We start from the raw sequence: 26346 nt of genomic DNA on the forward strand, positions 1-26346 counted from the left end.
GGGCTGAGGCGAAGGAGGATCGCCGGGAGCAGTGACGGTACAGGGCGGGCGAGTGACGGTCAAAGGGGGGACCGCTGCGGGATCACGCAGGCGGAAGGCACATTAACGAAAAACTAAGGACGTCCAAAAATTGGAAGTCCTTGGGGGGGCGGGAGTGGGGACTAGCGCCACCCCGGGGATAGCGGAACAAGACCCTGGAAGGGAGAGAAAAGGCACAATAGGGATAGACTATTTCAAAATCGACATCTTGATATCGTATCAGCAATAAAGCATGAAAAAAGCATCAGATGAGAGAAACAAGCGTAAATTAGCCTTAAAACACGAGATATTATCACAAAAGGTAGAGCACAATGTGATGTTATTAGAGAGAAAGAAAGTAGTGACTTATCTGCTGGCGAGCCGCTTTTAAAAGAGGCAGATCATCTCCTGGTTACATCCTTTGTTGTTAACTCTAGAACGTTATCCTTTATGATGTAGTGCGGCTGTGTGAGTTGCTATTAAAGGATAAATGCATAATGTAGCCTCCGGTCTTGTAATGAAATTTTATTTGAATAGTAATGGCACTGTATTTTAACCCGTCCGCCAAAGTTGCAGCAGGTGGGAGCCTTTCCTCATCTTATATGCTAGAGTAGGGAACCAGGAAAGGATACCCACTCTCACCTTCCTTATTCCTATTAGCAATAGAGCTGATTCTCTATCAGCTACAGAACAACAAACCGATCACAGGAATACGCTTCAACAACAAAACGGTAAAAGTAACAGCTTACGCAGATGACGTGTTGGTCATCTCCGAGTGTGCGGAGTGTGCTATTACTGCCCTAATATCCTCAATAGAAGACTTCTCCGCAGTATCTGGTTATAAGCTATAAAGATAAGACTGAGGTAAAACTGCTCAACAATCTTGGCGACAAAGAAATAATTGGCAGCCCGGGCCTTACAAGGCAACCATATAGTATCAAATACCTTGGCTTCAATTTCACAATAGACCTAGTTACCACCCTGCAGGTTAATGAGAATGCCCTCATCAAAAAAATGTCCACGTTACTAGACGGTTGGTCACAAAATGTTTTATCCTGGTGGGGAAGAGCAGAGACATTAAAAATTATGATCACCCCATTAGTAAACTACATGATCAGTATGTTGCCTATAACACTCTGGCATGACTTCTTGACCAAGATTTACAAGATTTTCAACACGTTCCTATGGCAAGGAAAGAGGCCCAGAATTTCCATGAAGAAACTTCAACTATCCAAAGACAAAGGGTGTTTGGGCCATCCAAACTTTAGGAACTATCAAACTGCGTACCTTTGTAAGCAAGGATCTAGCTGGCTATTAAATGACCCAGACTACACCCCAATATGGGTGGACATAGAAAGGTTAATCATCAACGAAATCCCTTCACCTGCTCACCTAACCATGGACATCTCTTCCATACCTCACTTTAAATATATTATTATTATTTGACATTTGTTGAGCGCACGGCTACCCCCAACGGGGGTGTCCCGGCGCTGAGGACTGCAAGCGGGAGGGAAAAGAATTTAGCAGCTGGAAAATAGAAAGGTCTTTAGTTTGCCCCTGAATTGTGATTCGATGTCAATGAGACGAAGCCTGATGGGTAGGGAGTTCCAAAGTTTCGATACCACCACTGCAAATGCTCTACCACCCTTTCTAGCAAGGCGGAATCTGGGAGGGAGTAAGAGACGGAGGTGGTTTGATCTGAGATTAAGAGACGATTGTACTATTTTTAGTCTATGTCTGAGGTATCTGGGGCCTTTTCCATTCAAAGCCCTGAAAACAAGTACAAGGGCCTTGAATTTGACGCGAGCAGTGATAGGGAGCCAATGCAACTTCCTTAGGTGAGGTGAGATGGAATGGCGGTAGGGGACCTTACAAATCAGCCTGGCTGCGGCGTTCTGCACGATCTGCAGCCTGTGTAGAAGGTAGGCAGAAAGTCCTACATACAATCTGTTCGCATAGTCCAGGTGCGAAGTGACCAAGGCGCGAGTCACTGTCTTCAGTGCCTCAGTGGGGAGAAAGGGGGAGATTTTTTTTAACATGTGGAGTTTGACAAAGCATGCCGAGGTGACTTTCTGGATCTGGGATTTAAAGGATAATTCGTTGTCGAATTGGACACCGAGATTGCGTGCCACCTTTACCGGGGAGGGCGGAGGATTGAGTTCCGCAGGCCACCAGGTGGCGGGTAACAGGGGGGTCGCTTGATTAAAAAACAACACCTCCGTTTTGTCAGTATTAAGTTTTAGCGTGTTCAGAGTCATCCAGGCTACAATATTGGAAAGACAGGTTCTAAAATTTTTTAAATCTAGGGGTGAGTGGTCTCTGAAGGAGAAAATAAGCTGAGTATCGTCAGCGTAGGAGACCACTCTGACCCCAAATGTCTCAATCACCTTTGCCAGGTGTAGGAAGGTGGATACCTGACTATGGTTACCCCAAATTTTTTGCCTTGTGTTTAGCTGGTTTTCGACTTAGTTGGCCTGGGACCCTGCTAATCAAGGCCCCAGGCTATCTGCTCTCTCTTTAAATGGACTCCATGTACTATAGGTACATAACCAATTTGGTACTGGACACCTTGTCAGCCCCTATCCAGTGCACCCTAGGTGCCAAGGGCATAGGTGCATCCAAGGCCTACCAGGGGCTGCAGCATATCTTTTGCCACCCCTGGCTGGTACTTAAATCGACACAACTGGCTGCTCCCACAGCTGGGGCAAGGTGGTGTACTCACCCCTTGCTTAGATGTAGTATACCTATGTCTAAACCTATATCTGGACACATCTATACCTATCAGTCACTCCTATGGCAGGCCTTTACAGTCCTTGAGGCAGAGTGCTTGGTTTCATGTGAGATGGCGCTCTAGCATGAGCTGAGCCTGACTGCAGTGTTGGGACCAATTCCTTAATGCTGTTCCAGTGATACTGCCATGCCATATACTCTTAAGTGCATTATAATCCTTACGGTTATTACAACTCTGGTTTGGCTTTATCAAAAAATGTCGTGTTTGGTGTCATACACATTGGAATACTATCCCCTTGCCAGTCCTGGTAATGGGGATAGCATCCCACCCTTCTAGAGGGTGCAGGCATGTTACTTTACTAAAACGCGGTTAATCCTAACCAGAGCCCCAGCATCACAAAATGGATGCTGTTGCCACAGACACATGTCTGGCCTCCTGCTGCTGACCGAAACTCGGCAGAGGACGCCTGGACAAAGGGTTTCCTGTCACAGGGAGGTGTCACACCACCCCAGACAGGAGATAGTGGATTGTAGCAGGGAGGGTTGAATGAAACTAGACACTGCCTGGGGCGCACAAGGTGTCCCTGGGCAGATTCCAGTCAAACCGGTTCTGGGGCCATCCAGCCCCAGTCCTGGCGCGAAACTGGACAAAGGGAAAGGGGTGTAACCACCCTCTTCCCAGGTCCCACCCATAGGAGGGACCTAGCAGGTAATCCAGCCCCTTGATTCGACTTAAAAGCAGGAGCTGTGCCAATGCACATCAGATTATCCTGACTGAAACTTATGAAACGAAACTCTGGACCCTTCGACATCCCACTCCTCCTGGAAGACTGAAGAATCTCCCTTGTGGTCAAGGAGTGCCCACCCTGTGCAAACAGGCACCATCCAGCACCTCGACGTTTGCTTTGTTGCAGTTCCCGCCGGAACTCGAGCGACAGAGATCGACAAGACCCAGCGTGCCTGCCTTCTAACAGCCCGATCCACAGTCCCTGCAGAGCTGAGACCCGTGGAGGCAACCTGAAGCGTGGGAGCGACCATCTTGGAGAAACAATGAAGCGCTGACCGTGCAGCATCCGAGGCCCCCTCGAAGCTGTGCATTGGAGTCTGAGAAGCTCCAGCCCCGAGCAGCTTGTGCACTGAAGCTCACCCCTCCACACTCGACGAGTGCTGCGTGGGGCCCTTTTGCATTTTCCTGCTCGACGCGTTGGTCCGGTCGCTTGCCTGTTGGCTAGTGGCCCCAGTACCGACGAAACCTTGAATTTACACCGCTAGTCTGGTTGCTCCAGACTGGCACTCGCTCCTCTGAAAAGGAGCACCCGCTCAGACCTTGCTGGTCTGAGTGTTAAGCCATCTTCGATTCCTGCGTGGGTTGCATTTGCCAAGGCCTGTTGACTCCGATCTTGAAGCTGACACCGCCGACAGCGAGAGCCTTCGTGGGACAGCTCGTGATTCACTCCAGGACATCCTCTGTGCCCCAGAGACCACGTGGCAGCGGAGAGAAGCTACACGACATCGACCTGATTGCGCCCGACATTGCCTGGTTCCTTCCTGGTCACTGGCTAGTGACCCAGACTCTGTCCCCTCTGCTTTCAGGTACTCTACAACTTCGATCCACCCTTGGATCGCACCGGACACTTCTCTTCTGGACGCCTGCAGCATCTTCATCTCCAGGCACCCTAGATCTTCGTGACGAAACCAGACACACCTCTGCACCTGTGCACCCGCTTCCTGTGGGTGAGGTAACTCTTGAACGCCGGTGCTCCTGTAGTGTTTTACACCTCTAGTGTCTAAGTCTAAAGTTTTGTCCTTCTAGGCCAGTCAGAAGACTCTTAAAACTGTAACTCGATAACTTTTACGCACCATTGACTTTGCATTGGTGCATGCTTGTGCTTTCTGCACTGCACCCGAATTCCGCGGGCTACTCCCGCCCTAACTGCTGTTAGTGCATCGTAGTCCAAGCGATTCCCAAGGCCCTAGGCCTTACCCCAGATTGATTAGTGATTGTTATACCACTTTATGCATATACGGCCTCATCCAAAACGTGCAACTTGTCTATTTTTAACTGTGCTTTTATTTAAATGCTTGTGCTTCATTGCTCATAAAGAGTAGTGGGGATTATTCTGAGAATAAATACATATATTTTGATAATATATAACTTTTGTGGTGTCCTTTCATTTTGTATTACAGGATTGTATATGGTAAAACAGCTCGCGTCACTCGCCCTCTGAAGTTAAGCCTTTAAGGCTGCTTAGTCCATGCTACCCCTATGATAGCTTGTCTATAAGTTTGACTTACAACCACCACCATAAGGGATTGTTTGGAGTGATATAAGGTGCCCCCAGAATTGGAGACATCATACATCAGGCCAACTTCTCACACCAGGGGTGCGACATAAACGTTAAAAAAAAGAGGACTGAGGGCAGATCCTTGGGGCACCCCACAGCCAAGCGGTTTCTTGTCTTTAGACCAAAACGGTCGGCACCAAACTTGTTGTGTGCGGTCCGTCAAAAAGGAGGTGATCCAGGCTAGCGGGGTATCACAAATCCCCATCTCTAGGAGTCTGTTCAAGAGGATGGCGTGGGAGACCGTGTCGAAAGCTGCGGACAGGTCGAGGAGCACAAGCATGGCTACCTCTCCCCTGTCCACACTCTCCCGCACGGTCTCTGAGACCTCCAGAAGTGCTGTCTCAGTACTATACCCGGTCCTAAATCCGGATTGTGATTCTTGTAAAAGTTCATTGGTTTCTAAATAGTCGGAGAGTTGTTCTTGGACTATGTTTTCCAGGATTTTAGCTGGTTTTGGGAGCAGTGATATAGGGCGATAGTTGCTGAATACAGCAGGGTCAGCCTCGGGTTTTTTCAGGAGGGGGATAAGAATGGCCTGTTTCTATGTCTCCGGGAACTGACCTGATGAGAGGGAGGAGTTCCATATTGTTGCAAGGGGTTGTACAATCGCAGGAGCTACTGCAGTAAACACTTGAGCGGGCATAGGATCTAGGGTTGAACCTGATTTACATAGCTGTAATTTATTCAATGCTGCGTCTAAGGTGATAGGTTTGAACGCGCTCAGCCTTATGTCCTTAGCTGGAGGATGCGTGGGAGGTGTGACCTCTGCGTCGGACCTATTCGCTGCATTGAATGAAGCGTAGATGAGAGTAATTTTCTCGTGGAAAAAATCCGATCCAGAGCTCTTGGCAGGGCTCTGTCGTGTGAGTGAGGGCCGCAGGGGTTGGTGAAATCTTTCACAATCTGAAAGAGCACCTTAACTGAGTTGTCTGCGGATTTAATTTTGCTGGCAAAATATTCTCTCATAATACTTTGTTTAGTTTTGTGAATTTTTTTTAGCGCCACTCTATACGTTGTTTTGGCAACTGGATCGTAGGTACGGCGCCAAAGACGTTCTAACCGTTTACATTTGCTTTTTTCTTCCCGTAACAACTGGGAGAACCAGGGTGCAGAAGGTTTACTTCTGGCTGATGAGAGAACAGTAAAGGGAGCGATGCTCTCAATGGCCGTGGTAAAGTATTGGTTTAGGTTTGCTACGTCCACATTTATGTCTATGGATGGTTGCCATTTGAGCTCAGCTAATGCCAGCTCTATCGCTTCGAGCGTTACTTTGAACCACTTTCTTCCCACCTTCTCTGTCCTGCATATGGGGGCCGTGGTAGGTGGGAATTTAAGGTTAAAAGGAATGATAAAATGCTCCGACCATGTCACAGGGAGGGGGGCAAGGGTGGAGAGGCCTGGTAAGTTCGTAAAAATAAGGTCTAGAGTGTGACCAGCTGTATGTGTGTAGAAGATCCCTACTATGTCTGGATCAAAGGTCAGCGGTAAAAGTCAACAACTCCAACTTAGCCTCTCTGTGGCGCAACCCTTAACTGAAGTTGGATTGCGAAATGTTATTCTGGGGAAATTGGTCACAAAACGGCAAACACCTCTTTACAGGGAAACTCCCTTCTCCGAATTACATTCACGGTTTGGTTTAGACTCCTTAGATTTTTATACATTTCTGAAACAAAAGGCACAGCTCCCGTTATCTTCATTTCTACCCACCGACCTGTCAATCCTCCCAAGGATACTCCAGCTACTAAAGTCAGAGCACACTGTATCTAAAATCTACAAACTTTTATTCCCAAAACGACACTAATCTCACTTGAGAAGCGAGATAAAATGGGAATCTGAATCTAACACTAGAAACATCCCCTTCGACTGGGACAAGATAAATACAACTCCCTTTTCAAATAAAATCTCTCCAGTACTATCCCAAACGGAACTTAAGCTAATGAATAGAACATATTGGACCCATCAAAATATACAAGTGTATAAACAAAACATTCAAGATCGACCCCCCCACCGCCCCCGGTAATTCTCCTACATCCTTCTGGGATTTCTAGATCAAATGCTACGGGATAAGAATGACCTCTATCTGTTAGACCTAATGCTTACACTTGCCTGCAAAATAGTACTTAATAAATGGAAGAACTCCAAAGATGTCTCCTTCAGAATGTGGCAAGAATGGTTGTCCTTTCTCAGAGGGGCTGATAAATATCTCTCCACACTCTTTGCCCTGGTGTCCCCCATAAACAAAGTTATGGAAGTCCTTTGATGCCTTTTCCTTTAAATATGACCCTCCGTGAAACTCATAAGTCCCAATAAACTAACACATTCACTCTACTGAACTCTCGATGACTACCATTGCACAAACACCGTCCCTATGGATCTCGACCACAAACATGTGTGCTCTCGCCTGTCCCTTCACATAAGGATCGTTCACACAGGACTTCCCTCACGCTACCCCATTATGTCTTTATATTACAGTCGGATTCGATGTGGGCAGATATGTGAGAGTTTCTTGTTAATTGATGTATTGACATTAAGTTCGTACTTAGGATATTGGACTGGGATTACTATACTACTGTAATTGATATTCTAACATGATATCCTTAAAGTGCATTGTATACATACTTTTATGTCCTTAATTATACTCCTACAATGTAACTTTATCTTAGACCGACTGAAGAATGTGATATATAAAGACCATCTGTATCTCTACCCTAACCGCAATTATAACTGCCACTTAATTTGTAACCTCCTGGCATTTTCTTCTTCTTTTGTAGTTCTTCCTTGCTTTCTATTTCGTTATAATTGTCATTATAATTGTCATTATCATTGTTATCATTTATAATGTTCTTTTCATTGACAACCCAATAAAAATAATTTGAAAAAAAAAACAACAACTTATTTTCAATCCTATGTAGAGTATTACACACATGGCATGGACACCATGTCTGATCTCTGCAGACATTCTCAATTGATCAGTACCTGGAAAGGCAATCTGGTCCTGAATTGTGATCTGTCGGAGTAACAACCCCTTAAGTACGGCACTGCACAACCTTATAGATCTTCTCTGACGCTGGCGCAGTGAAAGAAATGCGCTCAATGGACATCCAATACAGACTGGATCAAATCTTTCAGGTGTACTACATCTGGCCTAATGTGATCCAAAAATGATTAAAAACAGGGAGCAACCCAAATCTGGTCCTTAATCAAGTATGTTATGTCAGTATCTTATTTAAATGGTGCTGGTGCCAAAAAAAATATCAGTACTGTACGGGGTTTTTACTACTACAGATCACAATTCAGGAACTGATTTGTTTGACCTGTATTATGGAGTGATCTCCTGACTGTTAGAAAAACACGGATGACATTAGATGACTGAGGTGAGATTTTATGTTTATCTGGCTACATTTGTAATTGGTTTGGAACCTTTCCTCTGATCCTTTTTCCCATTTTTGCCTTTCTCTTTTATCCTTTCATATCAAATTTGAATTGGAAACATTTATCTTATTGCTACCTATACACAAGTAGCCTTCAAATTCTGTGTTCAAAAGCCATCTATGAATGTATGCCTTTCCAAGTACTGATACATTGATAATGTCTGCATAGAACAGACATGGTGTCCATGCGATGTATGTATTACTGTGCATATGATTGTAAATGAGTTCTATATGTTTGTATATAATTGTTGTGTGAGCTGTCTCGAGATCTGATTGTCTGTAATTTTAATTTTACAATGGGTGTATGTGCGTCATCTCTTAGTTGATTTGTTTTATTCTGTAGATACTTTAGAGTACTACATGTAAATTTGGGTATTTGTGTGAATTCTTATACTGTGTCTTATATCATTGTTTTAGCCCTGAGGAAGTTTCTTTGGTCAAAGGAATGAAACACATTGGCTGATGGCCACTTTTACTTTTGTCACCAATAAAACTAACTGGATGGACTTAAGTATGACTTAAACTTCATTTCTGATGCACCTTCCTTTTCTACAAAGACTTTGTTCTCTCTGGATCTCAGTGGCACTCAAGGGCGGCAAGTGCCAGAAGTAGATGCACAGAACTAAAAAATTTTACCAGCAGGGATTGATGTGCTGAACCTTAGGTCAGCCGCGGTTAGGAGTTTTGCATTCGTTTGTTGATGTATGCTGTTCCTTTGTTGTGCAGGGCTTTATATGCGTGGGTCAGTATCTTGTACTGGCACCTGTTCTGGATTGGGGAGACAGTCTAGTTGCTTGATATGCAAAGTGTTGTGGGTCTATCTGGGGAGGTCTAAGATGAGTCTTGCCGCTAAGTTTTAGATTGTTTGTAGTCTCTTCAGGAGATGTGTGATGATTCCTTCATAGAGTGTGTTTCCGTAGTTCTGCCTGCTGGTGACAAGTTTTTCTGGTGTTGACTGGGAGCCACCTGAAGATCTTGCAGAGCATGCGTGAGGTGTGGAAGCAGGAGGATGAGACTGTTTACCTGTTTCTTCGTTGATGGCTCACTATCTAAATTTTTTTCTGAAGTTGTGGTTGTAGTCTGTCGGGAGGGGTGTCGGGCGGGGTGGTTGGCAGGGGTGCGGGCTATGATGCGTCGTTCCATGGCGAGGTGTTGTTCCCAAAGATGAGGACTTCTGTCTTGCCCGTGTTGAGCTTGAGACAGCTGTCTCATCTAGATGGCGACGTTCATCATACATCTGTGGAAGTTGGCTTTGGTGGTGGAGGGGTCTTCTGACAGCGAGAGGGTGACCTGGGCTTCATTGATGTAGGTGATGAGTCCGTGCAATCTGACGGTGTTGGCCTTGTGGGTCATGTACATCTTGAAGATGGTGGGCCTGAGGGACAATCTTTGGGAGACGCCACAGATGATCTTCTTAAGTTCCGAGGCGAATGATAGGAGACTGATTATTTTGCTTCTTCTGATGAGATATGAGGCATCACCCTAGATTTCCGATGTGGTTGAGTCTGTTGATCAAGATGTAATGTGAGACGGTGTCAAAGATGGCAGATAGGTCTAGGATGTTGAGGGCTGCCATTTCCCCACGATCCAGGAGGGACCTGATGTCTTCAGTGGCTGTGATCAGGGCTGTTTCTGTACAGTGGTTGATTCTGAATCCATATGGAGAGGGGTAGAGGAGGTTGTTGTGTTCCAGGTGTTCAGTGATTTGCTAGTTAATTGCCTTTTCCAGAATCCACGCTGGAAAGGGGAGCAGGCAGAATTGCTGGTAGTTCTTCAGTTCTGCTGGGTTGGCGTATGGTTTCTTCAAGAGGGGCCTCACTTCAGCTTGTTAACCAGTTCTCAGGGACGGATGACGATGTGATGGAGGTGTTCAGGTCTTTCTTGAGCTCGTCGTCAATAATCCTGCTCCAGAGTACACGGAGGTGTGGCTTGAGCCGTGAGAGGGTCCCAATAGGTGAACAGGTGTTCGAGGTTTGTGTTCGTGGGTGTGAGCAGGTTGATGATGATGTTGGCATGGCGTTGGGTTTTGAAGTTTTCATAGAAGACTGAGATCTTGTCGTAGAAGAAGTCCACCAGGGTGTCTCGCAGTTCTTGGGAGGGGGGTGATGATCATCTCGGCGGCTGTGGGGTTGGAGAATTCCTCCATGATGGTTAAAAGCTCCATGCTGCCTTCCATGCGGTCTGTTCGTGCATGCTTCTTTGTTTTTTTCAGGAATCGTGGTACTGGTTCAGTGCTGTTTTGAAGGTGTCCCTTTGCTGCCACTCCCTTTATAGTTGCCAACAGTTGCTTTTAAAGGATTGCGGCTCCGGGGTGAACAAGCTGGCTCTTCTGGCCGCTCCTTTGGATTTGGGGGATTGGAGAGGGGCGATTATGTTGCTCATTCTGTGTTTCACTGGGAGAAGTTCTTCGCAGCCTGTTCTAGTTGGGACATTGTGTCTGGTGGGTGGGAGTTAATAGTGTTGTTCCACTGGTCTTTAGATATCTTTTTCCAGTTTCTGTGTGCAAAGCTAGGGGGCATGGTGCCAGTGTAGGTAGGTCCTGAGCCACTGTGGATGCTATATTGGAAGGTTCAGGTGAGCCGTGTGATGTGTTTGTACTTGACTATGTCGCTGGATGTGAAAATGAGGTAGAGTGCGTGTCCTAGGATTTGGGTGGGTTCAGTGGCAAGTTGCTTGAGGCCGATGTTGCTCATGCTTTCTAGAAGGCACAATGTGCAGGTGTTGCTGGGGTCCTCTAAGTGGAAGTTAAGATCCCCCAGGAAGATGTAGTGCTTGGAGTCGACGGCGATGAGGTCAGGGATGACGTTGCAGAACCTGGGGCGTGGTCCTGGTGGTCTGTAGGCAAGGGGGTGCCTTTGATGGTGCTTTTCCCGTCTGTGTGAAGTTGGAGGTTGAGATACTCCATTATTGTGGTCCAGTCGTCTGAGGAGGTCGTGCAGCAGATGGTGTCCTTGTAGATGATGGCAGTTCCACCTCTGTTTATGTTGGTCCGGTCCCAGTGTGTTATCTTGTAGCCTTCTTGGGTGTCAATGGCGATGTTCGGCGCTTAGGCGGGGTTTAGACCTGTATCTGTGAGGAAGGTGACGTCCAGAGTGAGGGATGAGATCATGTTCCCAATCTCCATGATGTGTTTGCTGAGCGATCGTGCCATGAGAAGAATGCACTGGAGTCGTGCCGTGGGGGGTCACAATCGGCCTGATGAACGCAGTCCTGTTTGCAGTGTCTCTGGTGTTCTTTGTTGCTCTGGTGCTGCAAGTGAAGTGGCAGTGTTGGCAGGAGAATAGTCCGCGGAGATGTGCGGCAGCAGCAGTTGTTGATACACCCGGGATCCAGGGCTCAGAGGTCTGCGGTGGTATAGCTGCCGGTAGCAGGAGATCCAGGGTGCCTAGTGCTGGTGCAGATGGGCTTGCCTTTGACGCGCTGGTGACTACACTTTGGCCACAACTAAATAGGTCCTGGAATGGGGGAGGGGTGCAGGGAGGCGGAAAGTGACAGGCAGGGGTAAGTAGTGAATGGAGGGATGAGCGAGCGGCTCAGGGGCACGAAGATCAAATGCGATACAAGTATGGCAGGCTAAATGTAACAGTTCCACAAATGGCAAAATAGCACAAATCCAAAATGACGAGGCTTAGACAGAAAACGGAACACAATGTACAGAAAAGCGCCGACTGGCTGGAAAAGTGCACAGACAAAGATGGAATACAATGTAGCGGGCAAATGACAGGCACAGTTGAAATAACTGGCTGCGCGAGAACAAATTAAAAGGCATCATGCACAGCAACGGTGATAGTAAAGGCAGGCAGAGTCAAGGAAGAAGCGCTAAGCACAAGGAAGCGAGATTGCTTTGGACACTATGTTAAATCTCAGTAGTTGTAAATTATTCCTAGACTTTTGTGCTAATAATCTGAAAGTGCTGCTCAATTCATTTACCATTTCTTCGTATTTGTTGGTCTCTAGGGGACAGCTACTTGCTGAGTACTGTTAATTTTGGTCTTCAGTTGGACTGCATACCATGAATAGCTAAATGAACTTGCCTTTCACTCAGAGCGTTTGGTTCAGCGTCCTTTGAAACATTCTGATCATTATTTTTAATCTGACTGTACCGCATTTCAATACCTGTAGCTCATTTCAGTGTACAAGAACTACTATATGGTCACTTTTTATGTTTATATATATATACGGTTGTGCGTTCTGCTAGTGACTGCCTTTTTAATGATTTCAACATTACCAAATCCTAGCTTAAGAATGTGGCATGTACGCTGTTGACAAATGGAAATAGTGTTATTTTATGAAAAGTACTTTTAAAAATGATTATGCACTTACCATCTCTTCGTTTTGGGAAGCAGAGAAATTAATTATTTAACAACTAACACTACTTGTGCTTTCTAGACATCACACAAACCCAGTTGGCACAGAATGGCGGTGGCAGATGGACCAGCCAGAAAAGATTTTACAGGAAGCTATTGACAATCACCAGAACCTGATAAAGCAGTTCAAAGGTATTTTAGTATCCTATTAAGTTGATTTTGTTAGTAGTAAATTTATAGCACAGATTAATATTTGTGAACACAACTAGGTCACTGTTGGGCCTAATGCTCTGATCTTTTATGTCGGTGTTTTGTTATTAAAAATGCAGTGAAATCAACATTGTGACCTCTGCCTGTTCCACATAGTCAGAAAGGTAAGTGGCCAGGAACACTGAAAACTTTCTTTTGGAACGTAGATGGCGCCTCAGAGTGAGCCCTTGTAAAATTAAACCCTTTCAGTGGTAAAAGTATCTACAAGGATAATGTTCATGTCATAGACTCTATTAGAACATTGGAATGTTGGGAGCTCCATTGAAAACAATGGAGTGCTCCGGGCTTATAATGGCTGGTATAAGTCGGGAGCTCCAACATTCCAATGTTTCTTTGTTCACCGCTCTAGCTGTGAACAAAGGCTTCAGGGAGCCTGGGGGGATTTTAATCCCCTCGCGCTACCAGAAGGCTTTGTTTAATTTATTAGAACATTCTGCCCTCTAGTGGCAGAATGTTCCAATAGCCTTATAGCCCTTCGTAGCAGGGCTAAACCGGCTATTAAAGTCCCGCTGCTTTGTTAAAGTCCCTCGCCTCGGGCCTTTAACACTGCAGCGAGCCTTTAATAGCCGGTATAAGGCTATAATAAAGCCCCCTCTTCGAGAATGATTGACCGTTAAACGATAAGTTGTTTTCATTTGATGGGGAGTAGTTTGATACTATTATGTGCATATTCCTGGTGCTGATGTTTATGGGCGAACAGGTGTTTTACACCTGTCCGCAAAAAGCCCGGGGTGGAATGTTTATTTCAATGTTTTAAAGTGTTCATACTGTTAGACGGTTCCAAGCACTCCACAAAAAGCATAGACCGTATGCAAAATACTATTCTGCTTATATTGCTCACAACTCCTCAAAAGCACATCTCCTCAGAGCACACTCTGCTATTAGTTCATCACTTTTACCCCAAAAAAGGGAATAAAGAGCCTCTAAAGGTTGATTTTTAAATACCATTGCACCGCCTACTGCCTACAAAGTGCTCCATCAATAAAGCATTATTTCACTGGACAACAGAGATAATTTCTGGAATGACTGGTATATAATTTGACCAGCTTTGCGAGAATTTATATTTGTAGGCAAGTTTCAAACTTGTATCTAATTACTGCTGTAATGCATTTGTACTTTTTCCATAGGATAAAATGTACGTATATCTGTGTTTGGTCATTTAAGCTTATTCACTTACCGTCCAGTCTTCCATCTGTATGTAGGATTCTTCATCTACTAAAGTGGGAAAAACCAATCACTGATGTCTGGTATTTATTTCTGCAGGTGAAATATCTGATTCATTTGCTAATAAATATTGCATAATTGTCAAATTTAGATGGATTGGAAGTGTAAGAAATATACTTCAATGAATTTTATTAGCAGTCAAGTTCCACTGTAACTATTTGAAAAGCCACCATTGGCTTTTGAAATTAGAGGTGGCGTCTACTCTCTGATTATAAATAAACATATTCTTATTCTAGTGTCATTAGATTGTCTAAAGCACGAGTGTGATGGCAGCTAGTGCATTTTAGTATAATCTAAACTAGTATTAATATCGTAATTTTTTCTAATTAAATCCAAATAAATGGAGGCACACTAGAAATTGAAGATAATCACTTTAATGCCTTTCTAAATGTGTAGGCACTAAGGATAAACTCTCCCAGAAGAATCTTGAGAAAAATTATATGTGAAATGATTGGGACTTCTTGGATCTTTAAAGCCACCAGAAACAGAATCAAAATGAATGGGCATCTTTGAGGAGCAGCCTATCCTTAGTAGGTCATATATGAAGTTTCTCTAAACAGTCTTGATATAGACATATTCTTGAGTTCCTATCACTAATTGTGCTGCAACAAGTAATGTTGATCTGAGAGAAGTGTGGCTCAGGTTTTTCTCAGTCTCTATAGTCTGTTGTCCGACTTAATGATGGGGAAATCTTTCAAACTTTTCAGTGTGTATTTGTGTTCATCTTTTGCTTCGATTTCCTTGAAATGCATGGAGGAGATTTATATTGTTGGAATATTTAATTATATCATTCCTCACCTTTGAATTGTTGTCCCTGGGAAGCTCACAAAATCCATTGATCAGAGGTTTCTCGCATACCTTAAGTGACATAAGCAATTCAGAATTTAGAGATGGTCTGTAGCAATGTCATTGATAGACTTTGATGATTTTTCTGAGGCTTGCAGAAGTAATTTTGCTGTATTCTCCATGGCCTGTGTCTATTGGATGAGTGAGAAGCAATTTGGGAGTTTACCACTTAAATGATAAGCGCCTAGTAAACAGTAACAGTACTAAGCCCCACCGATTATGTTGGCCTTTCAGTATCCGCTAGCTCACAGTGTCACTAGAATCTCCTCTTACCAAGGAGAGAATAGTTCTTGGCAACCTACGAACATGACAACCCTGATCCCTCAGTACCGTGGAAACTGTGTACTACTACTTTTCACTCAGTCACTCGTGCTCACTTAGTCTCAGAGATATACAGAATAAATTGTCTGGACGTTCTTCAATAATCATTTATTGAGAAGTCGTTATTCTAGTGTGAAATAGATGAGCTGCAACAACCACTAGACAGTAACAGATATAAATGATTTGAAGCCTTATGAAAGTAAAAGGATGACAAACCATATACTAAAATAGTGGTATAAGAACCACGTGAGAAATAGAAAGCAGGCCTAGGGCCTGTGGAATTGCTAGGACTACTCAGGACAACCAAAGGTTAGGAAGTAGGAGGCCCACGGGAGATGCGTGCAGTGTCTAAACACAGCCGCGGGTTACCATTGACGTTCTATGGGAAACGAACAAGTTGCAATTTTAAAGAAAAAGGGTACAAGGAGGTGAACTGCGATGGAACCCTTTTAGACTAGGACACTTGGAGAGTCAATACCCACGGGAGCCCCGGAGTACTCGTGCGACCTCACCCAGGGAAGCCTGGTTCGTAGGTGTCTGTTCGTGTCGGGTTTCGTCGTCAATTCCAATGGAGAGCTGCGAAGAAGTGCTGCAGGTGACCAGAGGAAAAGTGTCCTGGTGGATCGAAGATCTGAAGAACCTGAAGTCAGAGGAGACCGATCCTGGGCCACTAGCCAGTGACCAGGACGGCGATAGAAAGATGCCACCAGATGCCGCGTGATTTCAGGTGAAAAGGTGAAGTTTGTCTCTTCAGCCACGAGGACCAGGAGGCGTCGGAGATGACCAGGAGCTGGATTCGAGTTGTCCCAGAAAAAATCTAGTTGACTGTGATGTCGGTGTGCGGATTGGACCCAACAAGCCTTGGCAAACGCAACCCACGCGCAGGATGTCGAGATTGACTTTGGTGCAGACCAGCAAGGTCTGGGGAACTTCTCCTTTGCTGGGAAGTTGGAGCAAGCCTGGAGCAACCAGGAAAGCAAGTTGAAATAAAGGATTGTCTTCTTGGGGCTCACGGACTAGGAACCGCGAAGACGCGTTAAGCTGAAATGCACAAAGCGGGTCCACAGGCCACTCGTGGAGTGTGGGGCGTCGAGCTTCGGTGCAAAAGGTGTTCGGGTCTGGGGCTTCAAGCACCCCAATGCACAACTTCGAGATACCTTGTGAAGTCGATGCAGGTAGCAAAATGCAGGATGTCCAGGAGTTCCGGGCCCACGTCTCTCGTGTCCGCCACGGGTCTCAGCTTTGCTGTGAGCGAAGGTCTGGGTCAGATGTCTGGAAGTCCGTGTCCTGTGTCGCAGATTCTTCAGGGTCCAGTGGGAGCCTCGAAAATGCAGACCGGCAAAGATGCTTTTGGTGCCTGTTTGAACAGGGTGGTCGATATGGAATGTCGAAGGTCCAAGATATATGCTGCAGAGTTTCATCCAGGGTAATCTAAAGTCCTAGGAACTGGGGTTCTATACTTATAGTAAGTTTAGGGGTTGGATTAACTCCAAGGTCCCTCCTATGGGTTATCTTGGGGTGGGGGTGCTTACACCCCTTCCCCTTTGTCCAGTTTCGCGCCAAAGATGGGACTGAGGGCCCCAGCAACCGGTTTGAACTGGGAAATGCATGGAGCACCTAGTGTGTCCCAGGCAGTGTCTGGAAAGCAATCACTGAATGCAGCCCTCCCTGCCCCAATACACTAAAGCCTGTCTGGGGAGGTGCCAGCACATCCCTGGACAGGAAACCTATTGTCCAGGCCTCCCCTGCCGGAGTTTCGTCCAGCAGCAGGAGGGCAGACTCGTGTCTGTGGCAGCAGCATCCATTTTGTGATGCTGAGGCTCTGTTGAACTTTAACCGGGTAAACCAGTACCTACATATCTTCTCCCTCTAGAAGGGTGGAATGCTACCCCCGCCGCCAGGACTGGCAGGGGGGTAGTATTCCAAAGTGTTTGACACCTTACACAACATGTTTTAATAAAGCTAAACCAAAGTTAGCATTAACCGCGAGGATTATAATGCACTTAAGAGTATATGGCTGTTACACCCTACTCTCCTACAGCTGGCTGTGATCATTTGCATTGCCTACTCTTTTCAAAGTCTTTTTGTAAGTTATGCACATGTAGTTCACAGGTATGTTTTACTTCTGTTGCGCATCAGACATTCCGTGATCATCCATAAATGATGTATGGATAATGCTTCTAAAATCCTTTGAGTAAGAATTCTTGTTTTGTGAATTGTTCCCTAAGTCGGTCACATTATTCAGAGCAGAACCTAATCTTGCAAATAACACATTGAGACCATAATAGGCTTACTTATGCCAGTGCAACAACGGACGAGGAGAATCTGGAAACAAATGAAGACAATATTCCCCAGCTGCACGATATATCAGGATCGGCACGGGGACTTAATTCAAGGGAAAGACGCCTAACAAAATGCTATTACGTTTAAACAGAGGAAATTAATCAATAAATGTTGGACGTTTATTCTCACCTCGGATACAAAAAGTGATTTTACAGACATCACTTCTATATTTTCGATTTTCATCATTGTTTACACTTTGGATCCTATTCCTATTCTGAAGCCTTGAAAAAGCCCTGTGGGCGAAACGCACGTCGGCTGCTGTTTATCAACAATGCTATGATTGGAAAATAAAAGAATTCATGGATCTGATTGAAGAGTGTGACTGGATCCCTTCTTTAGATTGAAAATTTGGAATCCTGTACTACAGTATTGAAAGAACTCCTGTATCTGTAGACCTATGAATGTGTGTTACAATAGGTGGATTATAGATATAGTGATTGGGTGTGCTCTGATATAGATTTGAAATTGATAGATCAGAATTCCATGAATCTCTGACTTAAGCAATATCTCAGTGGGTAGATGTTGTACATTGTAGTTAGCACCCCGTACTGATCGCATGTATAACCAAGAAACTGTTCCTCTTCATGACAAGCGAGTAGATGTGCGGATTAATTAAGGCAAACCCACCCCTTTGTCTGCATGAACATGTACTTGTTTGAGGAACCAGCCTGAAGCTGTTAGATGTTTCTCTATAAATCTAGGTGGTAACTAAATTTGAGTGTTCAAATCTTCCTCAATCAGTATGGAGATGGTTAGCTCTTTTAAAGTTTTATTTTTATGGTTAGAAAAGAAAGGATTGTCCTTTTTGGATTTGTGCATGGAGGGTAGAAGAAACACTGACATGGACATTGTAACCAAAATGCAAGACCCAGTTAGAAGTTTGGTTTTGTATGATCTTGCATCCCAAGATCTGCTACCTTCCACCCCTGTATCACTGATCAAAAATCCTCAAACTACAAAACATTTAAGTAATACTTAAACCTGCTGGAGAAGGTAATGTGTCCTATTTCTTTCCCTGTTGAAAACGTCTACTGGGGAAAACCTAGAATCTGAGAATTAAGTCTTAAGAAATTAGAGCTACTAGGGCCTAGTAACTGATCAATGCTGAGCTATGTACAAAAATTCAAAACATAGTAAAACTTTCTTTCAGTTCTAATATACATCTGATGTAAGAGTTGGTTAAGGTTGAGTGGTTTTGGTTGGTTTTTAGTGATTTCATAATCCCTCCCCTTTTGAGATTTTCAGTAGAAGTATTTAGGCTCATCTGAGTTGACTTAAAATACGAGATAATTGTTACAGTAGGAAATGCTATTTATACCAAAGTGTATGAGAATAAGGTCAAACATGAAAGTAAAGGTGTTAAAATGTACGAGAAGAATTGGAAGCATTCTTTCCACAGATAACAAAAGCATTGAAAGAACAGGAAGGTACAGAATATAGAAAAAAATGATGCCAAAGATTACCAACAAAGCATCAGAAAAATCATTAAGTCATGAATAAAGTTTGATATCAGCTGAAGAAAGGGTTACCCAATTTAACAGTACAAGAGAAATCACACATTCATAATTGAAATAATAACATAAACATCCCAATTAAGAGGGAAAAGGTTGGAGCTATAGTTAATGGGTTGATACAACATAATTGGAACTTCAAGAAAATCCAACCCTAGAAGAAGCATTAATGTTCAAATAAATTAGGGAAAATGCTTATGAGAAGGAATGGATTCTAGACTAATTAAAAAAGATTTTGAATTTGAGAGGCTCCACTATAATCTCAATGATCCCAAAAGTGCGTAAAAGTTGAACCCATCAACCGGTGGTGATTTTAAATTCCTTATTTCTCCCGCCTGCCAATTTTCAGAACATTATTATTTACAACCCTTAGCGAACCAAATTGAATCTTTTATTCAGGGTACAACTGACTTTCTGGACAAAATACTGACAATGCAACAAAAGGCTAAATCTATAGGATGTTAAAAGTATATATATTAATGTAACATTTCTGATAGTGACGTCTAGCCACAGAGTGGATCAGTAAACGTTTTCAGCAGTAACACAGATCACCGCCAAGTGGCGAAATGTGACTCAGTACTGACGCTGTACATCTACTGGAATCATATGTAGATGCCACCTCTGTGCACGGATGTCGGTTTCTTTCTTTTCGTGCCACCCGTAGTTGATCGGGAGCTTCCTTCTTTCAAAGAATTTCACCCCCAAAAACAACAGGTTTTATGCCCCACAGGGACTGATGCAAACAAATGTTTATGGCAGATTTCCACCAGGTATACCTGTGCTTGCTGGAGTCAAGCCACGACTCGATAAGGCCAGCAAACACTGCACAACAATGAACCTGAAGCCCATCTGGCACCGTAAGGTGAAGTCTTACTTTGACAAGCGTGAAAAGACCCCTCGCATGGACTGCTCCAAGTTCCTCAGTGCCAGTTTGACCCTTCAAGCCCATCGTATCTCTGGCTCTAGTCCCGACTCCATTTCCGGGTCACTTAGTTGATGATGCCGACTCCATCAAAGCAGCAGGAGGAGGTGCCAATAGTTCACATCGATCATGGTCAGAATGGCACGGGTGGAGCCATGTGGCTCTGGAAATGCCTGGTTCAACAAAGGATTCTCCTGGGAGTGACCCAACTGACAAGCTCTTTCAATATTAGTAAGGGTGAACTCCACCATTGATGCCGGGTGAGCCACGAGTGGCAATGTCACCCGGAGGTGGTGCTAGGTCTGCGAACAGGGAGAACCTTGCACTGATTTATTCGCCACCGCTGAGAACGCAAAATGTAATTGCCTCTGATGGTTTGAGTTTCCAAGGTGTCTCTTTCTTGGAGATGCGTTCCACCAGGAGTGGTACTTGAGACTCCTGTACGTCTTTCCACCATACCACTCCTGCCCTGAGTTCTCTGGAGGATCAAGATCGACTGGGCCTAAGTTCTACTAATGGCTCCGACCTGGGCACGGAGATTGTGGGTAAACAAAGCCCCTTGACTTGAACATATGTTCCCCAATTAGGCTGCCTCTCTGGAGGACCTGCTGTTCCAGCAACAGAGCAGGTTTCTGCACAGAGGCCTTCACAATCTCCACCTTCATGACTGGAGATTGAGTGGGCACAGCTGAACACCTTCGACCTTTCTTAAGATGTGGTTGATGTCATCTTGGCAGCCAGGTGTCCCTCAAAAAAAGCTGTATGCGGCTGTTGTTGAAACAAATTTGTAGTTTGGTGCAGCAAAGAACAGATTGACCCTCTCCTGGTTCAGTTAACTGACATTTTTGAGTTACAGTTGCCAGATCAGCCCTCTGTGTTTAGGTAACCAGTTGTGATGCAGTTTTTGAAAGGGCTACAACATATGTTTCCCCATTCCCCTTTTGTACGGTCCCAACAGAACCTTAACCAGTCCTTACTTATCTGATATGCACTCCAATCATGCTGCTTCACAGCTGTCCCTTACGTCGCCTTGTCACTTAAGACTGTGCTCCTTGTTGCTATCTCCTCTATATAGCATGAGTGAGTTTCTTTCTTTCAATCCTCCATACGCTACCCTTTCCCAGACAATCTGGTTCTTTGGACGCGAGCATCATTTCTTCCAAAAGTTGTGACTCTGTTCCATGTTGGTCAAGCTATCATCCTGCCGGCGTTCTGTGCTACACATTGCCCCTTTAAGGAGGAGAGGCTCCATTGCTTTGATCCCAAAAGAGTGTACCAAGGAACATTGAGTGCACAATCATCTTTTTGTAGGGTTCTCTGGAGCGAAAGAAGTCAAGGCAGTGCTGAAGAGCACCATCTCCTGCTGGATCATGCTCTGCATTAAGAGATGCTATGCACTGGCCCAAAAGCTGCCTCTGGAAGGACTTTGCTTATTCTATCAGGGCTAAAGCTGCTACAACTTTCTTAGCATGTGAAGTCTCTGTCCAAGACATTTGCCAGGAAGCTACATGGGCGACCATTCACAAAACTCTATAGTCTGGATAGTCAGCTTCGCAGAGAGTGGCTTTTTGCCTGTTCGATCCTGCAGGACTTTTAGGTTTAAATCCATTCACAGACCTGCCTCCAAATAGGTACTGCTTCGGTATCTATTCAAAAGATGAGGAATCTGTGGCTAGAGGTCACTATTGGAAGAACTAGTTAGTTAACTTTGGTAACACTTTTTTGTGGTAGAAACTCTGTTTAGCTGCAGATTCCTCACTGATCCTCCATTTCTCCCCATTCTGCGATTGGCCTCCGCCCAGTAATAACATTAAATCATGTAATCTGGTCACTACCAATTTGCTCTTTGGACTCTGTGTTGCGGTGTGCGCATGGCCTCAAAAGCAACTGATGTTGGTGCAAATGGTGGCACTTATATAGGCTCAACACGTCCTTTCCGGAGCAGAACAGAATCATTATAGCACTGCATTGTGCCTCCTCTCTGTACACCAAGGTGCTGCGTAATTTTCCGAATCTAGTCTAATGCTTGGGGAATATGCAAAAGATGAGGAATATGCGGCTAGATAGTCTTTACAAGAAGTAGCATTACCGAAGGCAGGCAACTTGTTCATGCGGATGGGTCTTTGAAGTACGCCCTACTGATTAATGAAATAAAACGACTAAGGTATTCCTGGGGCAATTATTTGAAATTACACTTTTTGGAAACTATTTTATGCCGAACCTAAAATGCTATTCACAAGTGAAGGGAGTTTCAATTGGCTCAAATTTAGACCTACCAGTGGCAAATAAGACAAAGCGACAAAGTGACAAAGCCCTGGACTGGATCAACTCCTTCCTCACCAGACGAACCCAGAGTGTCTGCCTCCCTCCATTCCGATCTAAAGAAACCAAGATCATCTGCGGCGTACCCCAAGGATCGTCCCTCAGTACGACACTCTTCAATGTCTACATGGCACCCCTCGCCAACATCGTCCGATCACACAACCTCAACATCATCTCATACGCCGACGACACCCAGCTGATCCTCTCCCTCACCAAGGCCCCCACCACCGCCAAAACCAACCTCCACGAAGGAATGCAGGCCATCGCTGAATGGATGAAAAACAGCTGCCTGAAACTGAACTCGGACAAGACGGAGGTTCTCATCATTGGATCCACCCCCTCCGCCTGGGACGACTCATAGTGGCTGGCCGCGCTGGGAGCTACACCGATGCCCACCGACAATGCACGCAACCTGGGAGTCATACTGATCTCATCGCTGTCTATGACTCAGCAAGTCAACGCCGTCTCCTCCTCCTGCTTCAACACCCTCCGCAAGATCTACAGATGGAAGATCTACAGATGGATTCCCAACGGAACCGGAAGGACTGTCACCCTGGCCCTCGTCAGCAGCAGGCTGGACTAAGGCAACACCCTCTATGCGGGAACCTCAGCCAGTAATGACTACAATGCATACAGAACTCATCTGCACACCTCATCCTCGACATCCACAGCCACATCACAACCCCCCTGAAAGACCTGCACTGGCTCCCCATCAACAAGAGGATCACCTTCAAGCTCCTCACCCACGTTCACAAAGGTGCTCCACAACACCGGACCAGCGTACCTCAATTAACGACTCACCTTCTACACCCCGAACCACCAGCTCTGCTCCGCTGACCTTGCCCTATCCACAGTCCGCCGAATCCGACGAGTGACAGCCGGCGGCAGATCTTTTTCCCACCTCACCGCCAAGACCTGGAACACCCTCCCCATCTGCCTGCGACAGAGCCAGGACCTGCAGACTTTCAGGAGAGACATGGCTGTGTGAGCAGTAGCAGCACCCCCCCAGCGCCTTGAGACCCTCACGGGTGAGTAGTGCACTCTACAAATGGATTGATTGATTGACAGGAGAGATAACGAAGAGACACCTATTTTGGCAGGTACATAGACTATATATGTTTGCCATAGTTTTGGTCAGGAACTCAAGAACATTCGTAAATGAATCATAAAATGCTCAAATGAAATGAGTGCCAAAGTTAACTTTACATATGAAATGTACAACAAATAAATTACATTCCTAATCGCAAAGAACCTGAAATGAACACAAATGGATTCTCCTATTCACGTACCTGCCCACCTTAAGAGACATTTCCCATTCAGTCACAAAATCAGATAAAAATAGATATCGGAATAACAAGAATGTGAGAGCCAGAAAGAATATTTGAAAATAAGTTTTAAGGAGCACATATTTTCTGTGCAACTTTTGAAGACCCCAGAAGAAAAATTGAGCTCTTAAGTAGAGATGATCTATTCTCAATTAAAAGAAAGAGGTTCTATTGAAAATGGTGTTTTGAAATACTCAACAAAAATACAAAACAACAAAGTTAATCAAAAACTTGCTCTATAACTGAGAAATGATGAAGAAACTCTTTTTAATTTTTTTTAAAAAAAACAACCTCCATAATTTGCATGTGAAACTGGACGAAACTTGTGAATGGGATTGATAAAATGTGCGAAACTGAAGTGGGACAACAAGCCTTTAAAATCACAAATAAAAAAATCACCTGTCTACATCTAAACTCATCAAGCTGTACCTATGGGGGCATAAGAAGCGATTATGTATTAGCCATACATGGAAAGGAGAAGGAAGATATTTAAAGAATATGTAACATATGATAGTCTTGTTAAATTGAGATAAAATGCCCTTATGGCATTTATAACATTGTAGTAATGGAGCATTGGTAAGATTTACTGGTGTGAAAAATCAAACTAGACTTGAGATAAAAGGCTTACTATTGAGGTTGGGGAAGTGCATATCCCGGACAAGTAATTGCTGCTACCTTTAGAGCGAGCGTCCACATCGATCAATGTAACATTTGGATAAAAAGACTTTCTTGGAGATCATTAAAAGATGCGTGAAAAATAAAGGTCTCATTAATAAGTGAAAGTGTACAATTCATGATTTAATTGTTGAATATAAAATTCTTAATTATTACGATGTATATCTGTATTTTCCTCCCAACAAATGTCAAGAGACCTTGAAATGCTTATAAGCAATGCAGTTTACTAAAATATTAAATTAATATGTGAATAGAGCTAAAAAAAAATGGCCATTAAGAGTAAGTAAAAAAAAAAAAAATCAAAAAATTAATTGTATTCATCACTAGAAGTGTGGATTCCAGCGGTGTGGAAATCCTATAGCTCGACTCCCAGGACATATTGTTTGTGGTCAAGGACAACAATTTTTCATGTTTGTTTTTTCCTTGGAACAAGTAAACTCCCTGCAGCACAATCACTTTGGCTGCCAGGTTACAGTACCAGATTATGGTTCAGGGAAGGCCATTTTCTGCAGTTAAGACAATATTTATGTCCATATGTTAATGCTCTTCGAACTTGTATTTATCTTTCATTAATACAAAGTCTTTCTTATTAGTCAAGTCAAGTCAGTCAAGTCAGATAATTTATATAGCGCACTACATACCCAGAGGGTCTCAAGGCGCTTAAGGAGGGGTGGGGGATTACTTGTCAAATATCCACGTTTTAAGTTGCTTTCTGAATGCTAGGTGGTTCTGGGTAAGGCGAAGGTGAGTGGGAAGTGAGTTCCAGGTTTTAGCTGCCAGGTAGGAGAAGGATCTACCTCCCATGGTGGTTTTGTTGATGCGAGGTACAATGGCAAGGGCTTGGTTGGAAGATCGTAGCTGGCGGGAGGGGGTGTAGAAGGACAGTCGTGTGTTGAGGCATTCTGGTCCGATTTCGTAGAGTGCTTTGTGTGCGTTGGTTAGGAGCCGGAAAGTGATCCTCTTATTGACGGGGAGCCAGTGGAGGTTTTTCAGGTGACCAGAGATGTGTTCTTTACGCGGGATGTCCAATATGAGCCTGGCTGAGGCGTTTTGGATTCGTTGGAGTTTTTTCTGGAGTTTAGCGGTAGTACCGGCGTAGAGGGTGTTTCCATAGTCCAGTCGGCTCGTGACCAGAGCGTGGGTGACCGTTTTCCTAGTTTCGGTAGGGATCCAACGAAATGTTTTTTTGAGCATGCGAAGAATGTTGAAGCAGGATGAGGAGACGGCGTTGACTTGTCTGTTCATTGAAAGTGAGGAATCCAGGATGACGCCTAGGTTCCGTGCGTGGTCTGTCGGGATGGGTGCTTTTCCAAGGGCTTCTGGCCACCAAGAGTCGTCCCATGCGGAGGGGGAGGTACCTAAGATGAGGACTTCTGTTTTATCTGAGTTCAGTTTCAGACGACTGTGTTTCATCCATTCGGCTACTTCTCGCTCTAAGGAAATGTTGTAAGCTCGGACTGCACTACTGACGGTGGTTCCTTTTTAAAAATGTTTTAATTTTTTTTATTGAGACTGACTGACGGTGGTTCTAGTGTAAATATGTGTACATGTGTTTGAAAAGTTTAACAATATGAGGCTACATACAATGCTCTCAGAATGCACTCCAATTAAAAGCAAATATCTGCAGAAGTTTGAAAGCAAGATTGATGATCCTTTGCATTCACAATAACATTTTCACAGAAAATGCTACTGGGAAAAAAGCGTTTTGCTAAACTACTGTGAAAATGTAGGGATTTTTTTTTTTTTAAAGCATCAT

The 26346-nt window shown here is 44.4% G+C and overlaps 1 protein-coding gene across 2 annotated transcripts in view; it reads left to right on the forward strand.

Moving 5' to 3' along the window:
- The window catches only part of LOC144822193 (S-adenosyl-L-methionine-dependent tRNA 4-demethylwyosine synthase TYW1-like), a 552654-nt gene that overhangs the window by 393959 nt on the left and 132349 nt on the right, over positions 1–26346 (forward strand). For both annotated transcript variants that reach the window (XM_078679401.1, XM_078679402.1), the window contains exon 11: positions 12914–13023. In XM_078679401.1, the coding sequence (XP_078535527.1) occupies positions 12914–13023 (110 nt within the window). The remainder of the gene's footprint in view (positions 1–12913; positions 13024–26346) is intronic.

Source organism: Lissotriton helveticus, chromosome 3_1, assembly GCF_964261635.1.
Source record: "Lissotriton helveticus chromosome 3_1, aLisHel1.1, whole genome shotgun sequence".
NCBI classification, from domain to species: Eukaryota; Metazoa; Chordata; class Amphibia; order Caudata; family Salamandridae; genus Lissotriton; species Lissotriton helveticus.